This window comes from Oryzias latipes, chromosome 23, assembly GCF_002234675.1.
Source record: "Oryzias latipes chromosome 23, ASM223467v1".
NCBI classification, from domain to species: domain Eukaryota; kingdom Metazoa; phylum Chordata; class Actinopteri; order Beloniformes; family Adrianichthyidae; genus Oryzias; species Oryzias latipes.
Genome location: NC_019881.2, coordinates 20,532,430 through 20,555,648, shown reverse-complemented (window position 1 = coordinate 20,555,648; position 23,219 = coordinate 20,532,430). Strand labels below are relative to the sequence as shown.

Below are 23,219 nucleotides of genomic sequence, written 5' to 3'. Positions count from 1 at the left end.
TACACCTCGTGTATCAAACATTTCATAACCCCTATTGTAACAGTAAAATATGTCCAACACTAGAGGCTTTCAGCTCTCATCTGTCTGCTCAGCTGTTGGACAGGACAAGTTAAAAAAAAAGACAAAATGGAGAATGAAAAAAAAAGAAAATAACAGTTTTAGTGACTTTTTTTTGTTTAGTATTTATCTGTCGCACCTTTAAAGTCAGACAAGGCAGAAGTTAGCGTCTGATTTTCTAGCTTCCACTTAGACAGTTATGGGTTAAAATCTAAATCCCATTTGAACGGTTCTTACATGAAATCTAGTTCAAATAACTGTTAAAGCAGCTGCAGATATTCCACAGAGGATGAAGATACACTTGGATGCTAAGAAAAAAAAACACCAGCCGTGCACTTTAGCCTGTAAAATGTTGTGTGACATTAAGGCGGCCTGTCCCTGGGACATTGCTGTCCTAAAGGGGGTCCTCACCTGTATGTCCCGGGCTCTCTCATAGGCCTGGTAAGCCACCTTCTCCTCGATGCTGGCCAGCTCCTGTTTCAGGTTGCTGGTCTCGTGCTGGTGCAGCTCCGTCAGGTCGTTCAGCTGGTCCTCGAGGCGCTCGCACCTGGCAGAAGAACACGCCCACACAGAGTGGGTGGCGGTGAAGGGGATGAGAAAACAGATGCATAACTGAGTATTTGTGTGCAGATGGAGCAGAAACACTTCAGTGCTTCATCTGGAGGCTCTATTTTTAGCCTGAACAGTGAAAATGTGTCACATCTGAGGCTCACAAATTATCGGACAGGTTCAACCTGCGGGAGGGGCTCCCGGGGGGGGGTTGCTGCTCACCTGTAGCGCTCCTCCTGCATCACCTGGGTGAAGTAGCTGCAGTCTCTCTTGAACTGTGTGCTCAGCGTCTCCATCTCATCCTCCAGCTGTGTCTGAGCCTCCCTGATGTCGCGCAGCATGTCCAGCACCTCCAGGGTGGAGTCCGACCTGCCGGGGCCCCCGGAACCGGCCCCCGAGCCCCCCGCAGGATTCCCGTTCGAGTCCGCAGAGGCTGATGTCCCGGTGGAGCACTCGTCATCACTCTGGTACTTTGTGGCTTTGGCCACTGTGGTGGCGCTGCCACTCAGGCCCCGGCCCCCGCCCTCCACCTGCAGGCCCGCCCCCGTCTCCATGGAGCTCTTCATGTGGGCGATGTTGTCGGCGCTGCCGAACTTATTTCTGATCAGGTTAGCAAACTCTCGAGGCTTGTTGAGGAAGAACGGCGGCGAGAGCGTCACGCCGGGCCCGAGGGTCTTCACCTTGTCCAGCGCCTGGTGCCGCCCAGTGGCGCTGACGTCCCGCAGGCTCCCCTCCTTACTGTGGGAGCCGGAGTCTTTGCTGCCGCCATCTTTGTGGGCGGGCCTCCCGTTGGTCTCGCTGTCCTTCACACGCCGGTGGTACTGCTCCAGCTTCCTCTGCAGCCGAGCGATGCTGTGGGCAGACTTCTGGTTCTTCTTTTCAAAGACCTGACGGATTCGGGAAACCTGCTGCTTGTCGGCATTGTTCACCAGCTTCAGGTACTCGGCAACATTCTGGTCGCGAGCCGTTTGCTCCACCTTGATCTGCTCCGTCACCTAAGATTTGAACCGAAGGGGCAGAAATTGGTTTTTTTAATATAAAGTCCAGAATTTGACCTCTGCACAGAATCATCCAATCCAATTTATGGCGTTTACAAAAAAGTAAGTTAGTAAGTAAATTTTATTTGTATAGCACCTTTCACAAACGAAAGTCAAAAGGCGCTTCACAGGTTAAAATATGTATATATACACATATAAAAAACATAAAAGATAAAAAGCATAAACCACATAAAACAATCATCTCAAGCCCAATAAAAGCAGTTTCAGTTAAAATGCTTTGCAAAAATAAAAAGTTGACTTTTAAAAGAATTCACAGAGTCCAAGGAACGTAGGGACAATGGAAGCTCATTCCAGAGTTTGGGAGCGACAGCTGGAAGGATCTGTCTCCTCTAGTTCGGAACCGTGTGCGAGGGACCATCAACAGGTTCTGATCCGCAGAACTCCGTGCACGAGATGGTCTGTAGGGGGCCATCAGATCACAAACATATGGAGGAGCTTGAGAATGAAGGGCACTAAAAGTCAAAACTAAGATTTTGTATTGATAACGGTAAGCAACCGGGAGCCAAGGAAGAGCTTTGAGGATCGGGGAGATGTGATCTCTTCTCTTGGTGCGGGTCAAGATCCTCGCAGCAGAGTTCTGGATCAGCTGCAGGCGAGCCAGCTCCTTCTTATTCAGACAGGAAAACAGGCTGTTACAGTAGTCTAGCCGTGTAGAAACAAATGCATTAATAAGAAGTTCTACATCTTCATATGACACCATCTTCCGTAGTTTAGAAATGTTCCTCAACTGGAAGAAACAGTTCCTGATCAGCCGTTTGGAGTGCTGCTCCAGTGACATATCTTTGTCAAAAATGACACCCAAATGTCTAAGGCTGGGTTTGACAGCCTGGTCAAGAGAACCCAAATGCTGCTTAATCCCTGGTATGCATCATCAGGGGCAACAACTAAGCTTTCTGTTTTCTCTGAGTTTAGTTGCAGGGAGTTTTTACAGAGTCATTGTTTTATCTGCATCAAGCAGTTCATCAGAGAATCCAGCTTGTGTGTCTCCGAGGGCTTAAAAGAGCAATATAGCTGGATATCATCAGCAAAGAGATGGAAGGAAACATCACTGAAATCCTGAATGATCTTTCCAAGAGGGATCATGTATAGGAGAAACAGAACAGGGCCCAGAACAGAGCCCTGGGGAACCCCACACAGTAAGTCTGCTGACTGAAACACACAACAAAATTTTAAAATTTGACTAAATTTAAACAAGCTGCACAGGTTTTTTTTATTTAAATAAAACCCCTAAATGTGAGTCTTCTTGATTGTTCCTACTCATTACTTAATACATTATTTAAAACAAACATGTTTCTACTTAAACTAAATTAAAAATGAACCTCCTGTCCTAACTAAAAATAATTAGAGACAAAAAATGAAAATTTGAAAAGCTTTTATTGTGGGAAATATTCAGCAAACAGGAAATAACTGTAAAAAACTAAATAAAATGACTTTCAGGATATCCTGTACAAGCAAAGTTTTATTTTTGCACAAAACATGAGAGTTTGTGTTGTTTGAGGGTCGCTGCAGATCAGTGAGTTTAGCTAATCTGTTCCTCGGGGGTTCAATTCCCAGGTTGAACAGTGAATGTTTCCAAGTCTCCAGCTGACCTACAAGAGGTGATTTATTTATGCTGATGAACGATCGAAAACCAAACTGCTGCTTCCAACAGTTCTGTGCAAAACCAACCTGCTTGCAAGCAGAGAGGGAAAACTTCCTTTCAAACAAGAAAAAAGTTGAAGCTCAAACAGCATCATAACCGACAGAGACTAAAGAAAATTCTTTAATTGGATTTCAATAAAAGCTAAAAGGTGCAAATCTTTGCAGAATCAGCAGCAGTCTGAAAAATGTAAATTATTCTTTTAAAAAACCCAAGAGCTTTGTGTAAAAAGACACTAAGGTTTGTGTGAGCGTCTCTCCTGACCTTAAGGATCTTCTGCTGCAGACTGTTGATGCCCAGCGCTCCCTTTGTGAAGTCCAGCCCAACGCCGTTATGACCGATGCTGTCAACCACGTCCAAGTTGGAGTCGGAGCCGCCTCGCCGGATGGGCACCGGGATGCTGAGGATGTTGACATCGTTGCTGCGGTCCACCTGAGGACACAGCAGTGGTGGTTTTACACGGCGTGAACGCAGCGACATCAAAGCTTTTAGCTTTCATGAAACCTGCAGAGGTGATGGACCTGACGCGGGAGAACTCGGAGAGATTTTCTCTGTTCACAAAGCTGCAGCAGCAAACATGGAGATGTTCTGCAGTGTTGTGCCCCTCAGGACTTTAGCGATGCGTGGGATCATTTTTCTTGGCTTCCTGCATCTGTGGACGGTCAATTAGCTGCCCTGGCTGATTCTGTGGAGTTGGGTCATCACGGAATAACTAAACAAATGACGCAAAGAGCAAAATTCTGCAGAAAAAGCCTTATTGGCATGCTAACAAAGCAAATGCATGTCTGCTGATTAAACCACCATTTCTATGGCAGCAGATGCTATGACTCAACTTTCAGGGGTCGTCTGAAAGTTCATCATCACAGCAGATATTTACTCTGCTGCACCAAACAACAGAGTCTTATGAAACACAGAGGTGGAAGCAGAAAAGTCAGACGAAATCCTGCCTCAGAATCTGCTGTCAGACGGAGCTGCTGATGCTGAAGGAACGGCGTGTTTACGTCTCTGCAGGGAAAAACCTATTTCTGTCCCGAAACTTAGCCACTGACTCCACCATGAAGAGCTGCAGGAAATCAAAGCTAAGAAATGATTGTGGAACCTCCAGAGGATTTAGAGAAAACCAGCAGCGGGAAAAGTAAATCTTGAAGATCTGACAGTGTTTGAGAGGCAGCCGGGGTCTCCCGGGGCCACAAACAGCCCGCAGAGCCTTCTGTTGCCCCCGCAGACAAAAGCATTATGTAAAACATCAGTGGCAGCAAAGCGCACACTGCTGGCGGACCCCGAGGCCGCCGTTTTGTGCTTTGGTTGCTTTTGTTTCTCACGACAGCCGGGTTCTGTTGTTTTGGGTTCACAGAAGCCTGCAGAGTCAGCGATCATAAATGCAGGAAGTCATCATGATGCCACGAAGTCGCCGCTCTAATGCTCGTCGTCTGACTCCAGAGGAACGGCCAGAACATCAAACACAAATCCACGCCTGTGTGGAACTCCAGCAGCCAACAGACCAAATGAAAGCGTTATGCTTCTACATATAAAAGACAAAATGATGGTTTTTCTTCACTTTTATAAATCTACAATAATGCTTTACTGTAACTTAAAAGAAGACATGAAAATCAACCTCCACTGACGTTTGTTTGTTGGTAAAGAAAGTGTTATGGCTTACTTTGCAGAAACTCAGCAGACTGCAACCTAAATAGTTAATAACACTTACGGACATTTGGAAGAGGAAAACGTCCACCTCATGAACAAATGATAATCAAGCTGCTGAACTTTAAGTCAAATAGAAAAACAGAATTAAGGCTTCTGTAAGACAGCACGGTCAACACAAGATTTAATTAAAAAATTGAAGCTTAAATCTTTTTTAGGCTGAATAAAAAAATGAATCAAAATCCCATCCAGGAGGAAATTATGTTTATTTTGAAATCCACAAGCTAAGAGGCAGATCCAACGGGGATTCCCAACACTACCGTGGAACAGTACCGATCCGTGGGACAGTTGGTACCAGTTTCCTGTTTAATTTCTACACTAATTCTGAAGGAAGTTTTTATTTTGGAAAACTACTGGATTCCCTCCACCAATGCTCGTCAAGTTGCTCAGTCATGTTTCAAAAAATCCATTCGCTGCTTTTTTAGAGCGGCTGCTCCGACTGCTAAAAAGAAGCCCCCAAGCTAGCAAAGTTAACAAAAAACAATTAAAGGTAAAGAGTTTCTGTACGCAGAGAAGATCCAGAGAGGAAACAGGAGAGGAGCGTTCGACTTCAAAATAAAAGAAAACTGCATTTAACAGACCAAAACCAGGATCTATTGTGAGAGTGGTTCCCATAAAAATAATTATGCAGAATATTCAGCAAGTGGCTGTCTAATGTTACGAGGATGCTGCTGATTAAGTCATTCAAATTTGGACAAGGCTGAAGTTTGGCATCTTATTTTGTAGCTTTCACTGTGACAGTTATGAGTTAAGGTAAAATCTCTTTCACATTTGAACGGTTCCTACATGAAATCTAGGGAATGAATAAAGTTTAGAGCAGCTGCAGATATTTTATAGAGGAGGAAGGTAATCTTTATCCTCACAAGTTAAGAGACACAGGAAGAAAATGTTTTTTTTTAAAAGTCAGATGTCTACATGTGCGGACCAGTCCGTGACCTGAAAAGGTTGGAGACCAACCCCAACACAATGTTCATGATTTCATGTACAGATCCTTCAGAATAGCATCAAACCTAAACAAAGTTGTGAGATGTAGGGTAGCTGAATTGTGCTTTGCAGAGAATTCCATTTAATTTTTGATGTTTTAAAATACCATTTGTTTATTCAGGTAAATTCTGAAATATACAGAGATTTTTCTTCTAGATTTAACAAACCTAATGAATATGAGTGTCACTGAAAAAAATTCCTTAAGTTTTCATCCAACATTTTCATCTCAAGTCTGGAAAATATCTCACAATTCAGTTAAAGGAAGTCAGAAGTAGATCTTCAGTTTGTGAAAAGGTGTTGTCTCAGGAAAATCCTGCTTTAAAGCTTCATAACTTAGTGGATTTAAGCCTGAAACAACAGAAAAGAGAGTTTATGGAAATGCATTTGAGTTCCTGTAGAACCACGAGAAATGTGGGATCTGACTGACGACAAGAGTTCAGAGCTTTATGAAGTGTAAAATGTGGACTCCAGTTTTCCATCATCAGTGACAAAACTGACAGGAGAAAATAACTGGACTGATTAAAAAATTCTGTGACATTTCATGAATCCACTGAAGTTACATCACAATAATCGAAAGTCCCCAAGCAGAACTAAAGGTCGTGCAACAAATCAGTGTGTTTACGGTCATGGACCGGCTTCTGCTTCCTTTGGGAGGAGCAAAGGTTCACTGTGGTGCCAATCAAAAGAGCGAACGCTGGTGAGTCTGAAAAATGAGGAGATTAGACTGGTAAACAAACTTGGTGGTGCGGTTTTCCTACAGTATGCGGCAAACAAAAACAAACACAAGTTGAATCCAAAGACACAACACAATAAGGCTGGAAAATGTCTGGTTAATGTTCTGTAGGGAGGAAGCATCAACTCTCATGACAGCTGGAGGATCTAGTGGGACGGAAAGAGATTTGGTTTCATGCTTTTCCCCTCAGTGACAGATGGTTCCAGGATATACTGCCCCCTATGAGCAGCTGCTGTAACTGCATGGAGTTTCTAGCTAGTTTAGTTTTCTTAAGTATAAAACAAACTAAATACAGATGTTTTCAGCATTTGTAACCCAATCAAACTGAGTGTGAAGGAATAACAGGAGTACATACTGGTACATATTATCAGGATCCAGACATTAAAAATAATCTAAAAATGAGGAAAACTTCGAACCTCCCTAAGACCTAGGTCTTCACATTGAATGAAGGATAGTTTTTAGACCTCAATTTGCATCAAAGCTCTCAAGTTTCATGATAACTGTGGTGTGAACGTTTCACTCAATCTCTCTAAAGAAAACCAAGGGATAAAGTTACTTTAACTCTGAAGTAAATGAGATTTTTCCCAGCAGGTAAGCTGGGCATGAAAAGACAGTAAAGCCCTGCTGGTTTAATCGGTTAATGAATCAACATTTACAGCTATCTGTGTTTCAATGTGAAAGCTTTCATGTGTGCAAACACCATCAATCTAAGTTCAGAAAGTGACAACTTGACTGCTCCATCGCCATTCCATCACAAAAAATGATTTTTCCATTAAACAGCTGCAAAAACAGCCTTTAACAGACTGGTTTAATTTATCACAGGTATGTTTTTAAAAGCTGTTTTAGTTTAGTAAATGAAATGAACCCATTTCCTGTGACACAGATTAAGTTAGAGGAGAACTCGTTCAGATGTCTGAACAAAGAGCATAGCAAACATCATCTGATCTGGGGGGTATCGCCTATCAGCTGTTCATGATGCTGTTAAGACCCAGCTGAGGTGATTGTACAATTGGGGGCTTGTCCAGGATTTATTTTGTTTAAGAACTGTTTACTGGCCAGTTTTTTTTAAATGTTATTGTTTGAGCGTTTACTCATTTGTTAGTTTGGTTGAGAGATTTCATTGTGAATGTTTTCACATAAAGACCCCACCCACCCACAACATGGACTATTCACACTTCTCGCCAGAGGTACAGAAGTGTGAAATCCAAACAACAAGACTCAGAAACTCTCCTTTCCCCCAATGATATCAGACTACTGAACAGCTGACAGGACTCATGGCCATGCAATTACTCCATTACACTAAATGCTACTTCTAAAAAACTATGCCATGCAAAATTGTATTTCTTATTGTACACAATACACATCAGATTAATGTTTGCCTACTCCATTACAGCTTTTATTCTATATTACATTTTAACTATTTATTGGTTGTACCATTTGTGTATTAGTTTGTGAGGTAGAACAACAAAGTAAGAATTTCATTAAGAACTTCACTGTTCTTCATGTGACAATAAACACTTTGAATCTTTCAAGTCATTAGGCAATTATTGTGTTCTTCTTTTCATTATGTTACAATCCCCTAAACTGGAGCATAATGTTACTTTGGGGGCTTGTCCGGGATTTTTTTGTCTTTAGTGGCCAATTTTCTTCATTCTATGATATATGGCTTGGGGGTTTGCCTATTTCCTTGTTGGGCTTCTTTGTGTGGTTTGGTCGACAATTTTCACTGAAGAGTTTTTGAGTTTAATCTATTTTTTCTTCTTTCCTTAATATTACAATCCCCTTAAATGGACGTGATAAAAATTGGGGGCTCGTCCAGGATTTATTTACAATTAAAGCAACTATTTACAAAACTAACCAATGTTACAAGGACCAAAGCCTTTTCTCAACAAACAAGAAATGACAGCTTTGTTGCTGCATGCAAACAATAATGGCCTCAGTTTTAACATACCCTAGTTAAGAAAAAAACCTTTTCCCCGTAAGAAACCCTCAGCAATCAAATTATCAGCTCCCTTTTCATGTTGGATTTGAAGATTAAAATCCTGAACTATCAATGACCAATATAGTTCTGTGTCTTTTAAAAGAAAACACATTTGAAACTTAAAATAAAATCAGGAGCTTTGCTATAGTCCTAAGGACTGATTTGCATCAGGCCTGGTATTCAAATATTCAAAACTGGGTTGATCTTGTGCAACTGAAAAAAGGCAGAGCGCCAGCAGAGTGCTCCTCCACTCCCACTGAGCCAGCTCATCTAGGGGGGGACCTTGCCATGGGGAGGCAGGAACAAGCACAGAGGAAATTGCCTTGAGAAATATCTCCCTTTGTTGCTATCCATTCAAAACCAGCAGCTATTTCTGCCTTCCTTCAAACCATCAATTATTTTCCGACAACTTGATCCAGGGCTGCAGATATACAACAAGGAGAATGTAAACATGTTGTTCTCCTCAACAACATAATCCTTCCCCTTCAGCTAATGAGTGTTAAAGCATTTGATCAAAAACCAATCAGCAGGCAGACGGTCCTCGTATTTTTCCATCCACTCAGGGTTGTGTAGGAGAAATGTGCATCCAGCCTCACTCACAGTTACACAGGTTTTTAACCACAGTGACATCTCATTGTAGCAATGACTGTGTAGGGATGGGAACATATCTGAATCAGGCACTGCCTCACCTGCCATCATAAGATGTATACTGATGGTAAGTGTGTCCACCAAACTGTGCTAAACGTGCAATTTTAGTATGATATTAAGAATTTCTATACCTTTTGAAATCAAAAACTCATTTTTCTGGGTACTTCTTGCTCAATTACAGGACAGACAGCAAGGTGAGACAGCACCAAGCTCTGCCTCACATTAAATGGCACAATCCCGTGTACTCTGGATTGATTGCAAACTCTTATTGTTGAACAAGTGTGGAGCCGCGAATTTGACGGGCATCAAACGAGAGGCAGCGACACACAAATCGCAATCGGCGTGAACGTAGCATTAAACCCGGCTTGGTGGGGTTGTTCGGAAGCGTTGCACTTTTCTCCCAAAAGTGTGACATAGATATATTTTTTTCTTCTTTATTATGCATATTTATGGTTGCTGCGACTTGTAGTATAGATAATATGTTCTCACTTTTCATCCAACAGTTGATATGTTTCACATATGTCTATTTCTTATTTAGTACTTGGATTGCGTAAGACAGGCAGGAGCTCTGCCTCAAAGGTAGAGGGCGCACGTGAGCTCACACCTCTTCTTCTGTGGTTGGTAATAAAGTTTATTCTATGGTTTGCTCTGATTGACTGCAAAAATGGTAGATGTAATATCTCAACCCCCAAAAGGTCTTAAATTGGACGATTAATCAAAATGTAAAATCCAAAGCTGGAGCTTGAGGGCTTCATGCTTCAAAATTGAAAAACAAGTTTCAAAATGTGTCGAATTCTGATTTGGTGTGTGTGTGATGCTATGTTCACACACATTTTTCTTTGAATAGGTAAATACATTGGGAGTATATATGTGCCCCACCGCACATCACTGCTCTGACTTCCAGGGGTGCAGATTGTTAAAAGGCTGTGAAAAAGGATCAACTTCTGCAGGAAAAAAGCTGCTTGCAGCTTCTCAAAAGAGAAATCAATTTTCAGAGCTAGGTTTTTCAGACAATTGCACACGAATTTCATAAGAAAAATAAAGTATTTTATTTCCTTTAATTGGATTAAAATGGGGGGAAAAAATTAAAGACAGAGCAGAAAACAGATCAGCTGTGTTGGAAAGAGAAAACATGAGCCGAATTCATTAATTTGACTCTCTTCAGTCTGTATTGGTCCTCTCCTACAAATGAGTGCTTAAAGCAGTGAGTGTAACAGATAAAACTGCGTTAGTCATCCATTACTCGCTCTAACTGCGCGCTGCCTAAACCGGCGTGCCAGATAAAGGCTGGCACATTGAGACTGGTGCACGTTTGAGTGCTGGAAGACAATAATGGGATTGGGAGAATCCAGATCGAGAGATTTAAACAGAGAAGAGAGGTTTAAGCAGGCTGCTAAAGCCAATCTTGGGAAGCAGTGTCACATCACAGTCATGTGAATGAACTGTTTGTGTGCGGATGGAGGCACAGGTTTGAGGAGATAACCTCTGCAGGACTCACGTCTGCAATTTAATCTAACCAGGTTCCTGTCAAGTGATCCTTCAGTCCTGCAGCATTCCTGGACTGTAATGACCAGATTGTTGTCACAATTCTTTCTAACTGCGCCTTTGAGCAAAAATGTCACCCCTGCCACATACTCAAAAACTCACCAAAATTAGCGAACAACTAGTGAAAGACCCCTCCAACCCCTGAAAAAAATAAAGATGACATGACGGCGTTCCATAAGTTCCATTGCTGTTATTATAAATGAGCACTTGGCAAAACCAGAGTGCGGTTTCGTTTTCAGGTTAAAATTAATTTTACATGAGCGAGCCTCAGAAATCCGGACAAATCCATGAATTCGGTTAGCTAAATGTTCTGATGCTATGGAAATATGAAAAATGCATTTCCATTCTGAACAACACTTGTTTGGTTATGAAGGACAGTTTTCCATAACCACTGATTTAAAGTGCACAAAGGTGAGACGCTTTATAAATAAAATATTGAATTCTTACTTTAAAAAAGGTGTATGTTTTTCTGATAAATATATTGCGAAGATGATTATGCCTCCCCACTTCTAGGATGCTATATAAAATATAAGGATTCTTTTTGTTTTGAAGTAATTGGCTTATTTCATTTGAAATCATAAATTATATCATGAACATCTAAATGTAAATCCATTCGTGTCTTCATTACATTAACGTGTGGTGATCAAACTCCAGCTCAGCCTCGCCACTTCATGGAGATTGTACATTTAAATACATTTTCAGTATTTCACCGTGTCAGCCTCCACCTACATTCCTGAGTTTTTTTTCACCAAACAGCCCCATAATGTGGAGCCGCTCCACGGACAAATATGGAGATGCAGTGAGCCTTTGGGAGGCAGCAAACGGTGTTAGATTTGTGTTCCAGCAGAACGGAGTCCAACGGACCCCTGGTTATTTATAAGCGTGCTTCCCGGAGGCTCAGGGAAAACGTGCACTGCAAGCCCAATGCAGTCAAAGGGGGAGGAGGCACCTCCACCTGCGCCTACATTCATTCATCCTCCCAGTAACTGAAACACTCAGAAGCAGGAAAAGCAGCAGAAGTGATTACAAAAACACTGTTAGTAGCCAATAAATAAAAAAATGAACCCCGGAATTTTTGGCAGCCCCTTTAGTCATTTTTTTAACCCAATGTTGAATAATTCAAAGCCTTTTTCACATAAAATGTGACTTCAGCTCATTACAGTTTTGCTCGGTCATCTCCTCTTCTGACTCAGCTTTTTGCTAAAAATAGAATCTGAAAAATAACCCTTTTCTGTTTGCCAAGTTTTGCTTACATGTCCAGTGACTGAGCTAGTTTTGTCAGAAGAATCTGGTTTGTTTTAGCGACACAATACAGATGTGAACAAATGAAATCATTTATGGTACAGACATCTCAGAGTCCCACTCTAATCATCTGTTGATCTGTTTTCCATGCGTTCCCCGTGGTCTTTTAATTACGATTATGCAGTTTTTAGCCAAAGTGAGAAAAACTGTGCTGTTTTCTAGGACATAGTTTCTACAGAGCGGCAGGAGTTCATCAGAAATTTGCCTCTGAGGTTTGGACTGAACTTTATTTCCAATCATCCCTTTGTTTACATGCTTTTTCACTAGCTTACAACGCCTTACACCCCCAAGCTAACATTAGCGGTGAAACAAAAATTCCGTACAGTTTAGATCCAGATTCCAGCTCAGACGAGGAAAACAAAGACATTCATGGATCTATTTTTGTCTGCAAGACGATGATCAGAATGAAGTGTAGCAAGAAGCTTGTAGGCCGCTGATAGTTGATTTTCCCAAAAAACAAGCTTTTTCAAACAGGATTTTTTTGTCTGCTCTTGATTCCTATTGATTTGAATAAAAAAATACTCCAAAAGCCAATTTTTAAACTTCATTTTCTTTATATATGTTCTTCATCAAGAGAAAAATGCCAAAAACCGTGTAAAAAAACACCAAAAGACCCAATTTTCATTGGAGTGGGTGTTTAAGGTGGAAAGATGAGTTAGAAGGCAGAGCATCCTCTCTAGAGGGACAGACGGTGACTCTGTAGTCTGAGAGAGACGTCTCCTGCGGGGAAGAGCTGACAAACAGCCATGAATCCCACGAGGCTCCAGAGGTTCACCAAGAAGCTCCCAGAGAAAGAGGCAAAAGTGAGAAAACAAACTCCAACTGTGAGGCACAATCACAGAGGTTCCTCACTTATCGCTGGGGTGAAGTTCTATAAATAACTTGCAATAGGTGAAATCCGCAAAGTAAGATTCTAGAAAAAACTCCTGACTTTCCACGTTGTCCACTTTTCTCAGACAGACATGAATATTTTCACACTTTTCCCTCTTGTTTAAACCTTCATGGAGAAATAAGTCCAGTTTTATAGAATCGACAAAGATCTGATAGCGATAAAAGATTGATGTAAATTTGGAAACCTGAATGTATTCTGTACTGGAAAGGAGGAGATTGATTGACATTGGTCTTTAGCTAATCAGGATGCAGAACACAATACACTGCAAAATTGCACTAAAAATAATATGTGAAACAAGAAGCAAGACTGCGAAAGGTGAACCAAAATATAGTGTGACTACATTTTTATTCATTTATCAGAAAGAGCAAAGATTTTTACCTAGGTCATTAATACTAATTTACCACTTTCATTACAATAACTCTAAGGGAATATTTTGTGAAAGTCCATGTAAAAGAGCCGTTGGTGGACCTCAGCAGCACCAAAGAGCTCCAGATGATCTTGCTTTGAGTCAAACCTTCACCTTTGCTTTATCGTTCAGACACTGAATCCACACAGACGCACGCCCACACTTGTAATGAGGCCAGGCTTAGGGTGGGGTTCAGACTAAGTAAATAGGGTTTTATTAACTTTACACAAACACACTGAAATGTCACTTCAAACATCCAAACGCTACAGATTGGTGTGGAAAAAAAAACACATTTTCATTTCTTTAAAAAAAAAAAAATCTCAATCCTTCCTCTGTATGTGTGCGCTTTTTTCTAACTGCTTAAAATAGCTTTACAAGTATAATGAGCATTTTTATGGCATGCAAGTGTTAAAAGTCAGAACAGAAAAAGGTCATTCATGTTAGAACAGGTAAAGAGGTTTGATTCCCTTTCATTTCAAATTGAACCTATTCCAGTTCATGCTCCAGGCAGTAAGTATGTACCGATAAGTTAGGGACTTTTATTTTGCAGGTTCTGAGTGATTTTTTTTCTTTTTATTTAATTTGTTGTGTTGGCATTGTCTCTCTTTGGTGTTACGGTGCTCTTATGGCTTTCCTGGCTTTGCTTATTTTCTGTTGTACAATAAATTTACAATATCATTTATCTTCTGTTCATTAGCTTTTTTTCCTTCACTCATTTTTGTCGCCTGCCTGACAGAGCCTGGTAGGGATTCATTAACGCGCTTTCAAAAACACCAGAGGGTTTCAATGTAGCTGTCAAGTCCCACTCTGATTATCTGTTGACGTGTTTTTTAAGCTTTCCCTGTGTTTTTTTTAACCACTGTGGCCTTTGATAGATGATGATGAGCGCTAGAGCCGTGGCAGAAATGTAAATATATCTGCTATGCCACATTGCATGAGGTGGTTTGTGTTTATTCACATTATTCTGTTTGAATGAAACAGTGCAATTGTAAAATTGTAGTTGTTTTTTTTTATTTCTAGATTTTTGATAAAGTTTTGCACACGTATGATGAACGTAACCCTCCAATAAATGTAGCCTGAGGGGCTCATATCGTTGACAAAATTTAAGACAAAATCGGAACCACTTCCTGAATCAGTTACGTGGTACAGCCGGGCAGTGAAGCTTCAGACGTCCTCACTTTCAACTCTTTCTCAAAATGAAGTTTAACCCCTACATGTCACACACCTAGGTTTATGACACTTGTTCTCTGCATTTGAGCCTTCCCCCTGGGGGAGCGGGGAGCTGCAGACATAGCCGCGCTCAGGAACCATTTGGTGATTTAACCCGCCAACCCAACCCCTATATGCTGAGTGTCTAACAGGGAGGCTTTAGGTCCCGTTTTTAGGTCTTTGGCCATGACTTGGCCTGTATTTGAGCTCACGACCTTCCAGTCTCGGAGCGGACACTCTACCACAAGGCCACTGAGCAAGCCTCAAAACTCCTCCTCTGCTACTCAGCATTGAAGCCTCAATATGGAGCGTCACATCACTACGTAACAGGCACTAATACAGGCAGCAGGTTGGTTTCTCTTCTATAAAAATAACTTTTTATGAAAAGTGTAAATAATCAAGAAGAATTTGCAGCATTTCAGAGAATAAACCTGGAGTTTAACTGTGTTTCCATAACGGCTTCTGTTCCACACCCACCTCCAGCCCACAGCTGATCCAAACAGCGGCGCTGCTGCGATCGATAAAGTCAGCTAACATGCTGGGTGGGTTTCATTCCTGCTGTGCATTAAACGGCGTCAGTGCCGCAGTGTCATCGTCCTGAAAAAGCCCCCTGAGCCTGATTAACAAACCACAGATGGAGATGGGGGGGGGTCAGAGGCTGACTGAGACATCCTGCTCTCCTCACTCTTCTCCCTTAACACTCACAGCAAATTTAAGCTGCCATTACTTCAAATCTTCTCAGGGGAAAGATGACTGTTTTGTATTCTGGGGAGGAAAAGACAGTTGTTTGTGTGATGATCAGACCTAATAAATATGCATTCTCTGAAAGGGTAAACAGAAGAAAGCTCACTCTGGCCTTTATCAGACCAGCATGGGTGTTTCTCCAAACGGGATTATGAATTTAATGATGTAAAACATGAAAAGTTCAAAAGCAAACAACTTAAATCTGAGCAGCAAAGGAATTCTATGACATGCACGTATTATTCAGAGAGGACTGGAACTCCTCAGAGTGCCTTTTGACTGTTCTTTTTACACAGCGGAGATCGTCTAATTACTGCAAAGAAGAAACATTGCGGGGGGGAAAAATATTTTTATTTATTTTACAAGTATAAGGAAAGGTAAATGTCTAATAAGTTTGGCAGGTGTATCTACGATTTAAGAAATAAATTAATTACGCATAAAAATGTGCATTTTATGAAAATGTCACCGTTCGGATCACATTTTGCACAAACGTCTGGAGGGTAAATGACGTATACTTTACTGTCAGTCCATTCATGCATTCAAACGCTGATGGCTGCTCCACTGCCAAACACTGGCACCAACCTCTAACCAACACTGGGGGGGGGGTTTCAGTGTCTTGCCTAAGGACACTTTGACACATGGGTGTGTAGGATAACAGACCTCGGGTCAGAGGTCAACCGCTCTACCTCTTGATCTCTAACGTGGTCTTGAGGATTTTTTGTGCAAAATTTTGCTTTTATGTTTTGTCTTTTTTGCAACGCATTGGGTTCTGCGTCCTGATTGGCCGTATCTCCCCCGTGCCGTGTCTTCTGCAATCAGTTTACCACATTTGCTTACATTTTCAATTGTGAGCAGATCTTTTCATTCTATAGGAAGGCTCGAACTTTGATGGCTTCAACAAGATAGAAAAATGTTAAAAAGGTTCATGTCAGTCTGAGAAAAGTGGATAAACTGTGTAGTGAGGAGTTATTAGCCTTAAAACATCTAGAATTGTTCAATTTAAAGGACGACAACTTCTGGTTTTTACAACCTAACTCCCCTGATACACGAGGGGCCGCTGTAAACCCTTAATGAACATTACGCTTCACTCTTCAGAAGGTGGTTTTGAGCCCTGAATGTTTTAGACAAACAATTAAAAACCCTTTAAAGTGTGTTTTTACCCCTTGCGAGGCTGAAAACAGCAGCAGTCAGAGATCGCGTGTTTTATGAAGTGTTTAATCATAATGGCCTGTCAGGAGGAAAACCAGAGGATCGATGGATCACACAGCCACAGAGAAACGGGTCTGCGGACAGATAGGGAGTTACAAATCAATGACTGTTGGCACACCATTTACTACCACTGGACCTCTGCATGAACTGATGGCTTTGGAACCGAACAGCAAAACATTCGGAGCAAAACCCAATCTGAACATGCCACCAACTCTCTATATGACCTGCTTTCACGGGACTTTATTTAGATTTAAAAATAAAAATTGTGATCCTAATCTCAGATTTTAATCTCTACTTCTGGGAGGAAAGATTATCCACCATCTTTTGTTTCTGTTCAGGCAGATGTGAGAGGCTGTAAAACCTCAGAAAAAGGAAATTTAAAGGTCATGAAAGAGGAAGTGATGACGACCTGGAGTAGCAGGGAGGAAGAGAGAAGACCCAACCAACTGGGACAATTGAGGATCGGTGTTTGGACTCCACGGCCGGAGCAACAGGACAGGATTAGAGCTTTAAACTGAGCTGAGGTCAGAGTTGATGTTGTGGCCTTTAAATGATCGCTTGTCCTGCAGGATTCGGTTACACAGCGGTGACCGAATCCATGAGGGAAAACCCAGATTTACTCAACAAAACAAACAGCACTTTGTACTTACAACAAAGCCAAAAGGCAAACTGGAATTTTTAAGATTCAGGTTGAAAACCAACAGTGAATTCCTCGCATTACTCAGATTTGGGGCATTCATCATTTTTTCATAGCTCTATGGATTTTATGCTGGGAAATAAATAATGCAAAATGGAAGAAACTGTGTTTATTTTAAACCCTCAAGTGGAACTGAAACAAATCATACATTTTAAATCTGGAGATCGAAGATGCTGAGAAAAAAAAAATCTACAACTGGTTGTCTAGCAAATGTTTGTCTCTGTCTACAGAACCAATCTCATGTCTGAAACCAATTAGAAACCTTGACCTTTGAGTCCTTAAATCACCCTGCAGGCAAGAAGCAGCTGACGCCAACCTATCAAAAGGTCACGCTAAGATACTTTTTGGTTTTCAAAAAGCAATATGTAGACAGAGCTTTAAGATTGAATAAAAGGAATTATGAATATCATTAGTACAGAAGGTTAAACTGGTATAAAGTTGATTTGAGTTGTTTAACCCTTTGACGCCAGAGCTGTCGCCGGTGGCTCTTTGACTGTTTAAGTGATCCGTATGAAATCAACTGATTCTGTAACGGAGAAAAAGCAGCTTTTCGCCCAATGTGAAGAGTTGCCTATGGGTTCATGTCAGAATCAGCGGCTTTACGTTGATCGCATGAACAGTTGAAGAGTTATGATGACTAAAAGCTAAAGCTCTGAACAGACGAAAAAAGGACACAAATTGAAGCTCTGTGGTAAAAAATTATATTTAAAAATATGACAGAATTTGCAGTATTTCTAACTTGTTGAGATCAGAATGATCATGTGAGAGAAATCAGTTTTTGGGTAAAATGAAGGAATCTTTTCCACATCTTTTTTTCTGGAGACATGTTCCTCCATCTCGCTCAAAATAAACGTTTTCTCAACTGACGACCCTAACAGTTACAGTTTTTCCCGTTTAAGCTTAAGCTTTAATAAAAGTTTTTTTTTTTTTTTACAATTCTTAACACTTTTAGGTTTGGGGTTTGGGTAAAGTTGAAGTCAGGCACCATCTTCTCTGAAGTCATTTTTTCAGGGTCATTTTAAAAAGGTGCTACCTCAAAATACTATGAAATTACAGAGTAAATGTAAAAAAAATAAAACCCACATATTTCCTAAAATCAATAATCTGGAATCAGATTATAAAAATGTCTGATAGTTTTAAGTACGAGCAACATGATTTACAATATAAAGCTATCCTGAACATGAACAGAACTGGATCGGTTCAGTCTAAATCAGCCTCCAACGTGACCCAAATGATAATTCTGACCGTTTTAACTGGAGCATCTAACATTAGAGCGGTGAGGCAGCATTTTCATTTCAGCCGATCACAGTCTGTCGGCTCACTAATGAATGTTTCACGCTGTGTCTCCGTTCAGACCAAACACTCAGGATGAGAGAAGCTTCCAGACCGATTCAGAAGGGGGCGGAAGAACAACTGTCTCAACACGGATTCCCATGATGAAGCTTCTAATGCAACTTATGTTAAAAAAAACCCTTTTATAGGATTTGTTGGGAGTTTAATTACAAATCGGTCACAAAGTTTTGAACCAGAGATCTGCGGTTAAACCCAATCAGCAGGTGATCTTTCATAAAGATGAATCTGTTTTTCTTCTGTAATATCTCTGGACTTCTGAGAAGTAAAAATAATAGCTACATCATCACAGCTTTAGTTTTTCAGTCAACATCAAACACTGTTTTTTGTCTTGGGGAGTTTGAAAAAATATCAAAAGTGTAACTTGTCACCAAAGCAAATCAAAACAAGCCAACTAACTGAGCTTATCAGTTACCGTTTTGGCATTAAAATATGTCATTGAACGACAATTTGACTATTTTAGGACTCAACTCTCCTGACATAACGTGACTTAATCTTAGAGCATAAACATTTCTCATGGTCTGTCAACAAAAGATCAAATTAAAAATTAGATTCTCATAAAGAAATAAAAAAAAAAAAACACAAAAGGGAGAAAATGAGAGCAGAACATGGTCGCACTGAATCCAGAAAAAAGGGGAGCAGAAGAGCAGAACTTTATGTGTTCAGGAGAACATTTTACTACAAAGGTTAGTCGTCGTTTTGAAAACTAAAGGCCTGTTCACACCGGGACGAATTTCGCGCGATATTCGCCGACGTTTAACGCCTCGTGACTAAACAAAGGGCACCAATGTGAGTGTGCACACCGACGCGAAAAACGCCACGCGTCAAAGCGTCACTTTTTAAAAAACGCCTCGGGTTCGTTTTTTTTGGTTTGACGCGCCGCGTCAAAAACTATACGACCAATGAGAATGGCGCTTTTGCTCACGTGTCTGGAGCTTCTGAAGTTACAGTAAAACACAACTTGGGGGCGCTCAAACACAAAACTGCCTTTCTGAGCACACATACCAGCGAAGAAGATAGACGCCATGTAGCGTCTACACTGCCGCGAAGAAATAATGACGGACATTCTAAAATATCCCCGAAAACGCTAACGATACATTTTCAGCTCTTGTACCAGTCGATAAAACTCCCCATGTTCTTCTCTTCTCGTAACTATGGGATGTACCCAAAATCGGCGTCTTTTCCGGCGTCTTTCATCATTCTACAGAACAATAATTTCTTCATCGCTGGAACTGGAGCTACTGGTGCTGGAAATATTCATGTTTTCTTTGTTTGATTCTGACAATCGCGTAAATACTTGCTCTCTTCTTCTGAGTGAAAAGCGACTTTAAGAAGCGTGAAGTTGCGCAGCGCCACCTTGTGTACAGGGGTATTTCTGTTCTACATTAAGCGCCATCTAATGTCAAGGAATTAAATTACATGTTCGCTCGGCTCATCGTCAGCGAAAATCGAATGGGTGTGAACACAAAAAACGCGGCGAAAAACGCTGGCAAATAACGTGCGCCGATTTTCGTCCCGGTATGTACGGCCCTTAATACTAGGGGACACACTACACAGTCCAGTTTGTATTTAAGAAAAAACCAAAGCTTTGGTCACAGACACCTGTACGGCTGCAGGCTTTCGGGTTGTCTGGGTTTCAAGGAGGGTCATAGAGAAGAGTGGCCGCCTCTTAAGGGAGGAGCAGGTGTGTCTTTTGCTGTCCCCTTGAAGCTTGTACGACCACCTTAAGGGACATAATGAAGTGCGTGCGGTAAGTGTACCAATGAAGTATATGTAAGGATAATGAAAGCTGAATGAGCGTCTAATGAATGAGTGACGCTGTCTTAAGGTACCCCTACGCCACACTCCTTCGTAGGTACGTAGTGACTCTTTGGGCTCACTAACTTGATATTTGTGCGTGCCACGTTCAAGTTTGCTGATTTTTTGCCTGCAGACAGCCCGTTTCCACCCATAAGGGCGGTTGGGACTACGGCTTACTGAGAAGAACTTTACGTCTACTAAGGCAGACTACAGATGGACGACTCACAGCTGAACACACATTTAAAGTTTACACAACAAACACACCAGTGAATTCAAAGCTAAAATTACAATGATCTGAACAACCATTCATACCATGAAGCCTCACTCAGACTGCGTGGATGCATCTCAACCCCCCCACGACCCCCAAAAGCGTTGTGTAACTCACTAGCAGGTGTGTGGGACAAATGAAGCACCATAAATACCTTTTTTATATCCAGGAGAAGCAGAGCCAACTTCAAGTACGTTCTTCTAGCTCTGTCTTTCACATGTGAGGTCACCACTGTTATCAAACCACCTTTCAGTCTCACTACAAAGAAACATTCAATCCAGTCGACCGTTTAATAAAAGAAGCGACAGGAAGATAGTTTTAGGACTCGTTTCACATTTCCTCATCCTTCCTGATTTATTTTTTCTATTAGTATCAGGATTAACAGGCCTGACTCCCCAAAAAAATTCCACCTACAGCAAAAGAAACAGGAAAAAAATAAAAATGATGAAAAACACAAAAGAATCAAGAAAATTCAGACAAAAAATTATCCGCTTTTAAGGTCCATTCTAGACTAACTGTTACAACTACAGATACTAAAATATTCCTTTTAAATCCCTCTAAATGCGCCACCTGACAGCGTGTCTCTTTTTTTAGATTGAATAAATAGGATTTTTCTTAAAAGCATTCAGCAAAGTGAACATGAAAAAGAAACTAACAAATCTTTTAAATTGTATATAGAAATAAAAATCTCAGAGCTTTTTCATTGACTGACTTTAAAAAATAAATATTATATTATATTTAGTAAAAATCAAAAACATACAGCCGTGACGCTAGGATTTAGGAGCGAGTGGAGCATCTGTACTAAGATACAATCTTTACTGTGGCAAACAGCTGTGACTGTAAATTCAGAGAAATCAAACCCATCTAAATACCACAGTAAAAATGTGGAAAATCTACGTGACAAAAAGACGTCATTCTTTGTAAACTGAACTTTTACTTTTATTCTGTTCTTACGGTAAATATGCATAAAAAAACACAGACGGGTCATTTAAAATTGTCCCTTCTTGTTCTGCTCAAGAGCCGTCTTAAAAGTTTTCTCTTATTAGTTTTTGCTGGAGGCCTCCACAATAAATTCTAAAGTCACAACAGAGTTGAACATAGATTGTGACGTTGGGTTAAGTCAAACTGAGTAAACTGGCGTCGCCGGTCTTTCAGCTTGGATATTCCATCAGCAGTTAAAGAAAACAACAAACAAGTTAAATACAAACAGATTTAACTCCCTTCCTTTGAATGTAACCCGTGTTAAAGACTTTTTCAAACCCTGAAGGAACCATCATCTTCTCCATCTGAGGGCCTCTGAGCTGTTTTTTTTTTCATTGCATCTGTGTACAAAGATGATGTACAAACAAAACTCCATCACTTTGAACAAAAATTAACATATTTAACTTGTAAGCAAGAATAGTTATAGTTTAAACCAAAAAAAAAAAAAAAATGGGATCAGTGCTGGTCATAAAAGTCAACGCGAACAGAAACGTGTGAATTAATCTGCACATTTTTCACAGAGCCCAAAATATGCCAGAGGTAATGATTAAACAGGAGACGTGCCGCTTTGGCAATTGGAACATAAAATAATAAAAAGGTTGAATCAGATTCAGACAGCGAGATCTATAAATGTCCTCACAGAGAGCAAAAGCAGGCGGTGAATCAGCTTTATACCATATGACTAAGGCCTTGTGTGTTGTGTGTGTGTGTGTTAACCCGACACTGGATTTCTTCGGTTGGTGCAGCGTTTGTGTGTTTGTTAATCCCCACTATGTTACTCAAACACATGGCATCGCTGCTGGTGTGCGTCTATTCACTGTCAGCTTAGTCCACTCAATCTGTAATCCAGAAAAATAAAATAAAAAAAAAGATGAGCTGAGCGAAGGAAGGTGGAGGTCTACATCTGTGTGCCTACATGTGAACTGCCTACATAAACTGACAGACCCACTACAGATCACATTCATCTAATAGGTTTGGGCATCATTTACTCCGGGGCTACGGCAGATCCAGAGAGGCCGATTCCACTGGTTGCCGTGACGACAGACGCGATTGAGTAGAGCCGGCCCGGCTGTAATCACCAGTGAAGCGAGTTGAAGGCGAAAAGCATCCGTCAGCTTCCATTCAGCATTCGTCTCTCCTCCCACATTCTTCTGTGTGAATGACCAAACAATGGTCGGAGTTCAGCTCATCGCGGCGGCGGTGGCGGCGGCGTGAGGACGGAGAGTGTCTGTGTGAGCGTTTCCACCATGAAACCAACCCTGCTGCAAAACAGGCCCGCTGTGAGGAAATCAAACCCGCGGCTTTATATTAAAAGTCCTAACAGCGATTTTTAGAAAGATTGTAAATAAAGACGTGTTTGTAAAAAAAAAACGCACACTGTTTTTTACTTATTATTATCTAAAACTGTAAGAAAAAGCTGAAATTTAAATCCAATTAGTTGTAATAAGTAGGGCTGTAGTGAGTTT

The 23,219-nt window shown here is 41.0% G+C and overlaps 1 protein-coding gene across 2 annotated transcripts in view; it reads right to left on the bottom strand.

The window, feature by feature from the left end:
- The window catches only part of tmcc3 (transmembrane and coiled-coil domain family 3), a 54,041-nt gene that overhangs the window by 3,333 nt on the left and 27,489 nt on the right, over positions 1-23,219 (bottom strand). For both annotated transcript variants that reach the window (XM_023952238.1, XM_023952239.1), the window contains exons 2-4: positions 3,568-3,735; positions 829-1,601; positions 469-604 (exon numbers count right to left, since the gene is read on the bottom strand). In XM_023952238.1, the coding sequence (XP_023808006.1) occupies positions 469-604; positions 829-1,601; positions 3,568-3,735 (1,077 nt within the window). The remainder of the gene's footprint in view (positions 1-468; positions 605-828; positions 1,602-3,567; positions 3,736-23,219) is intronic.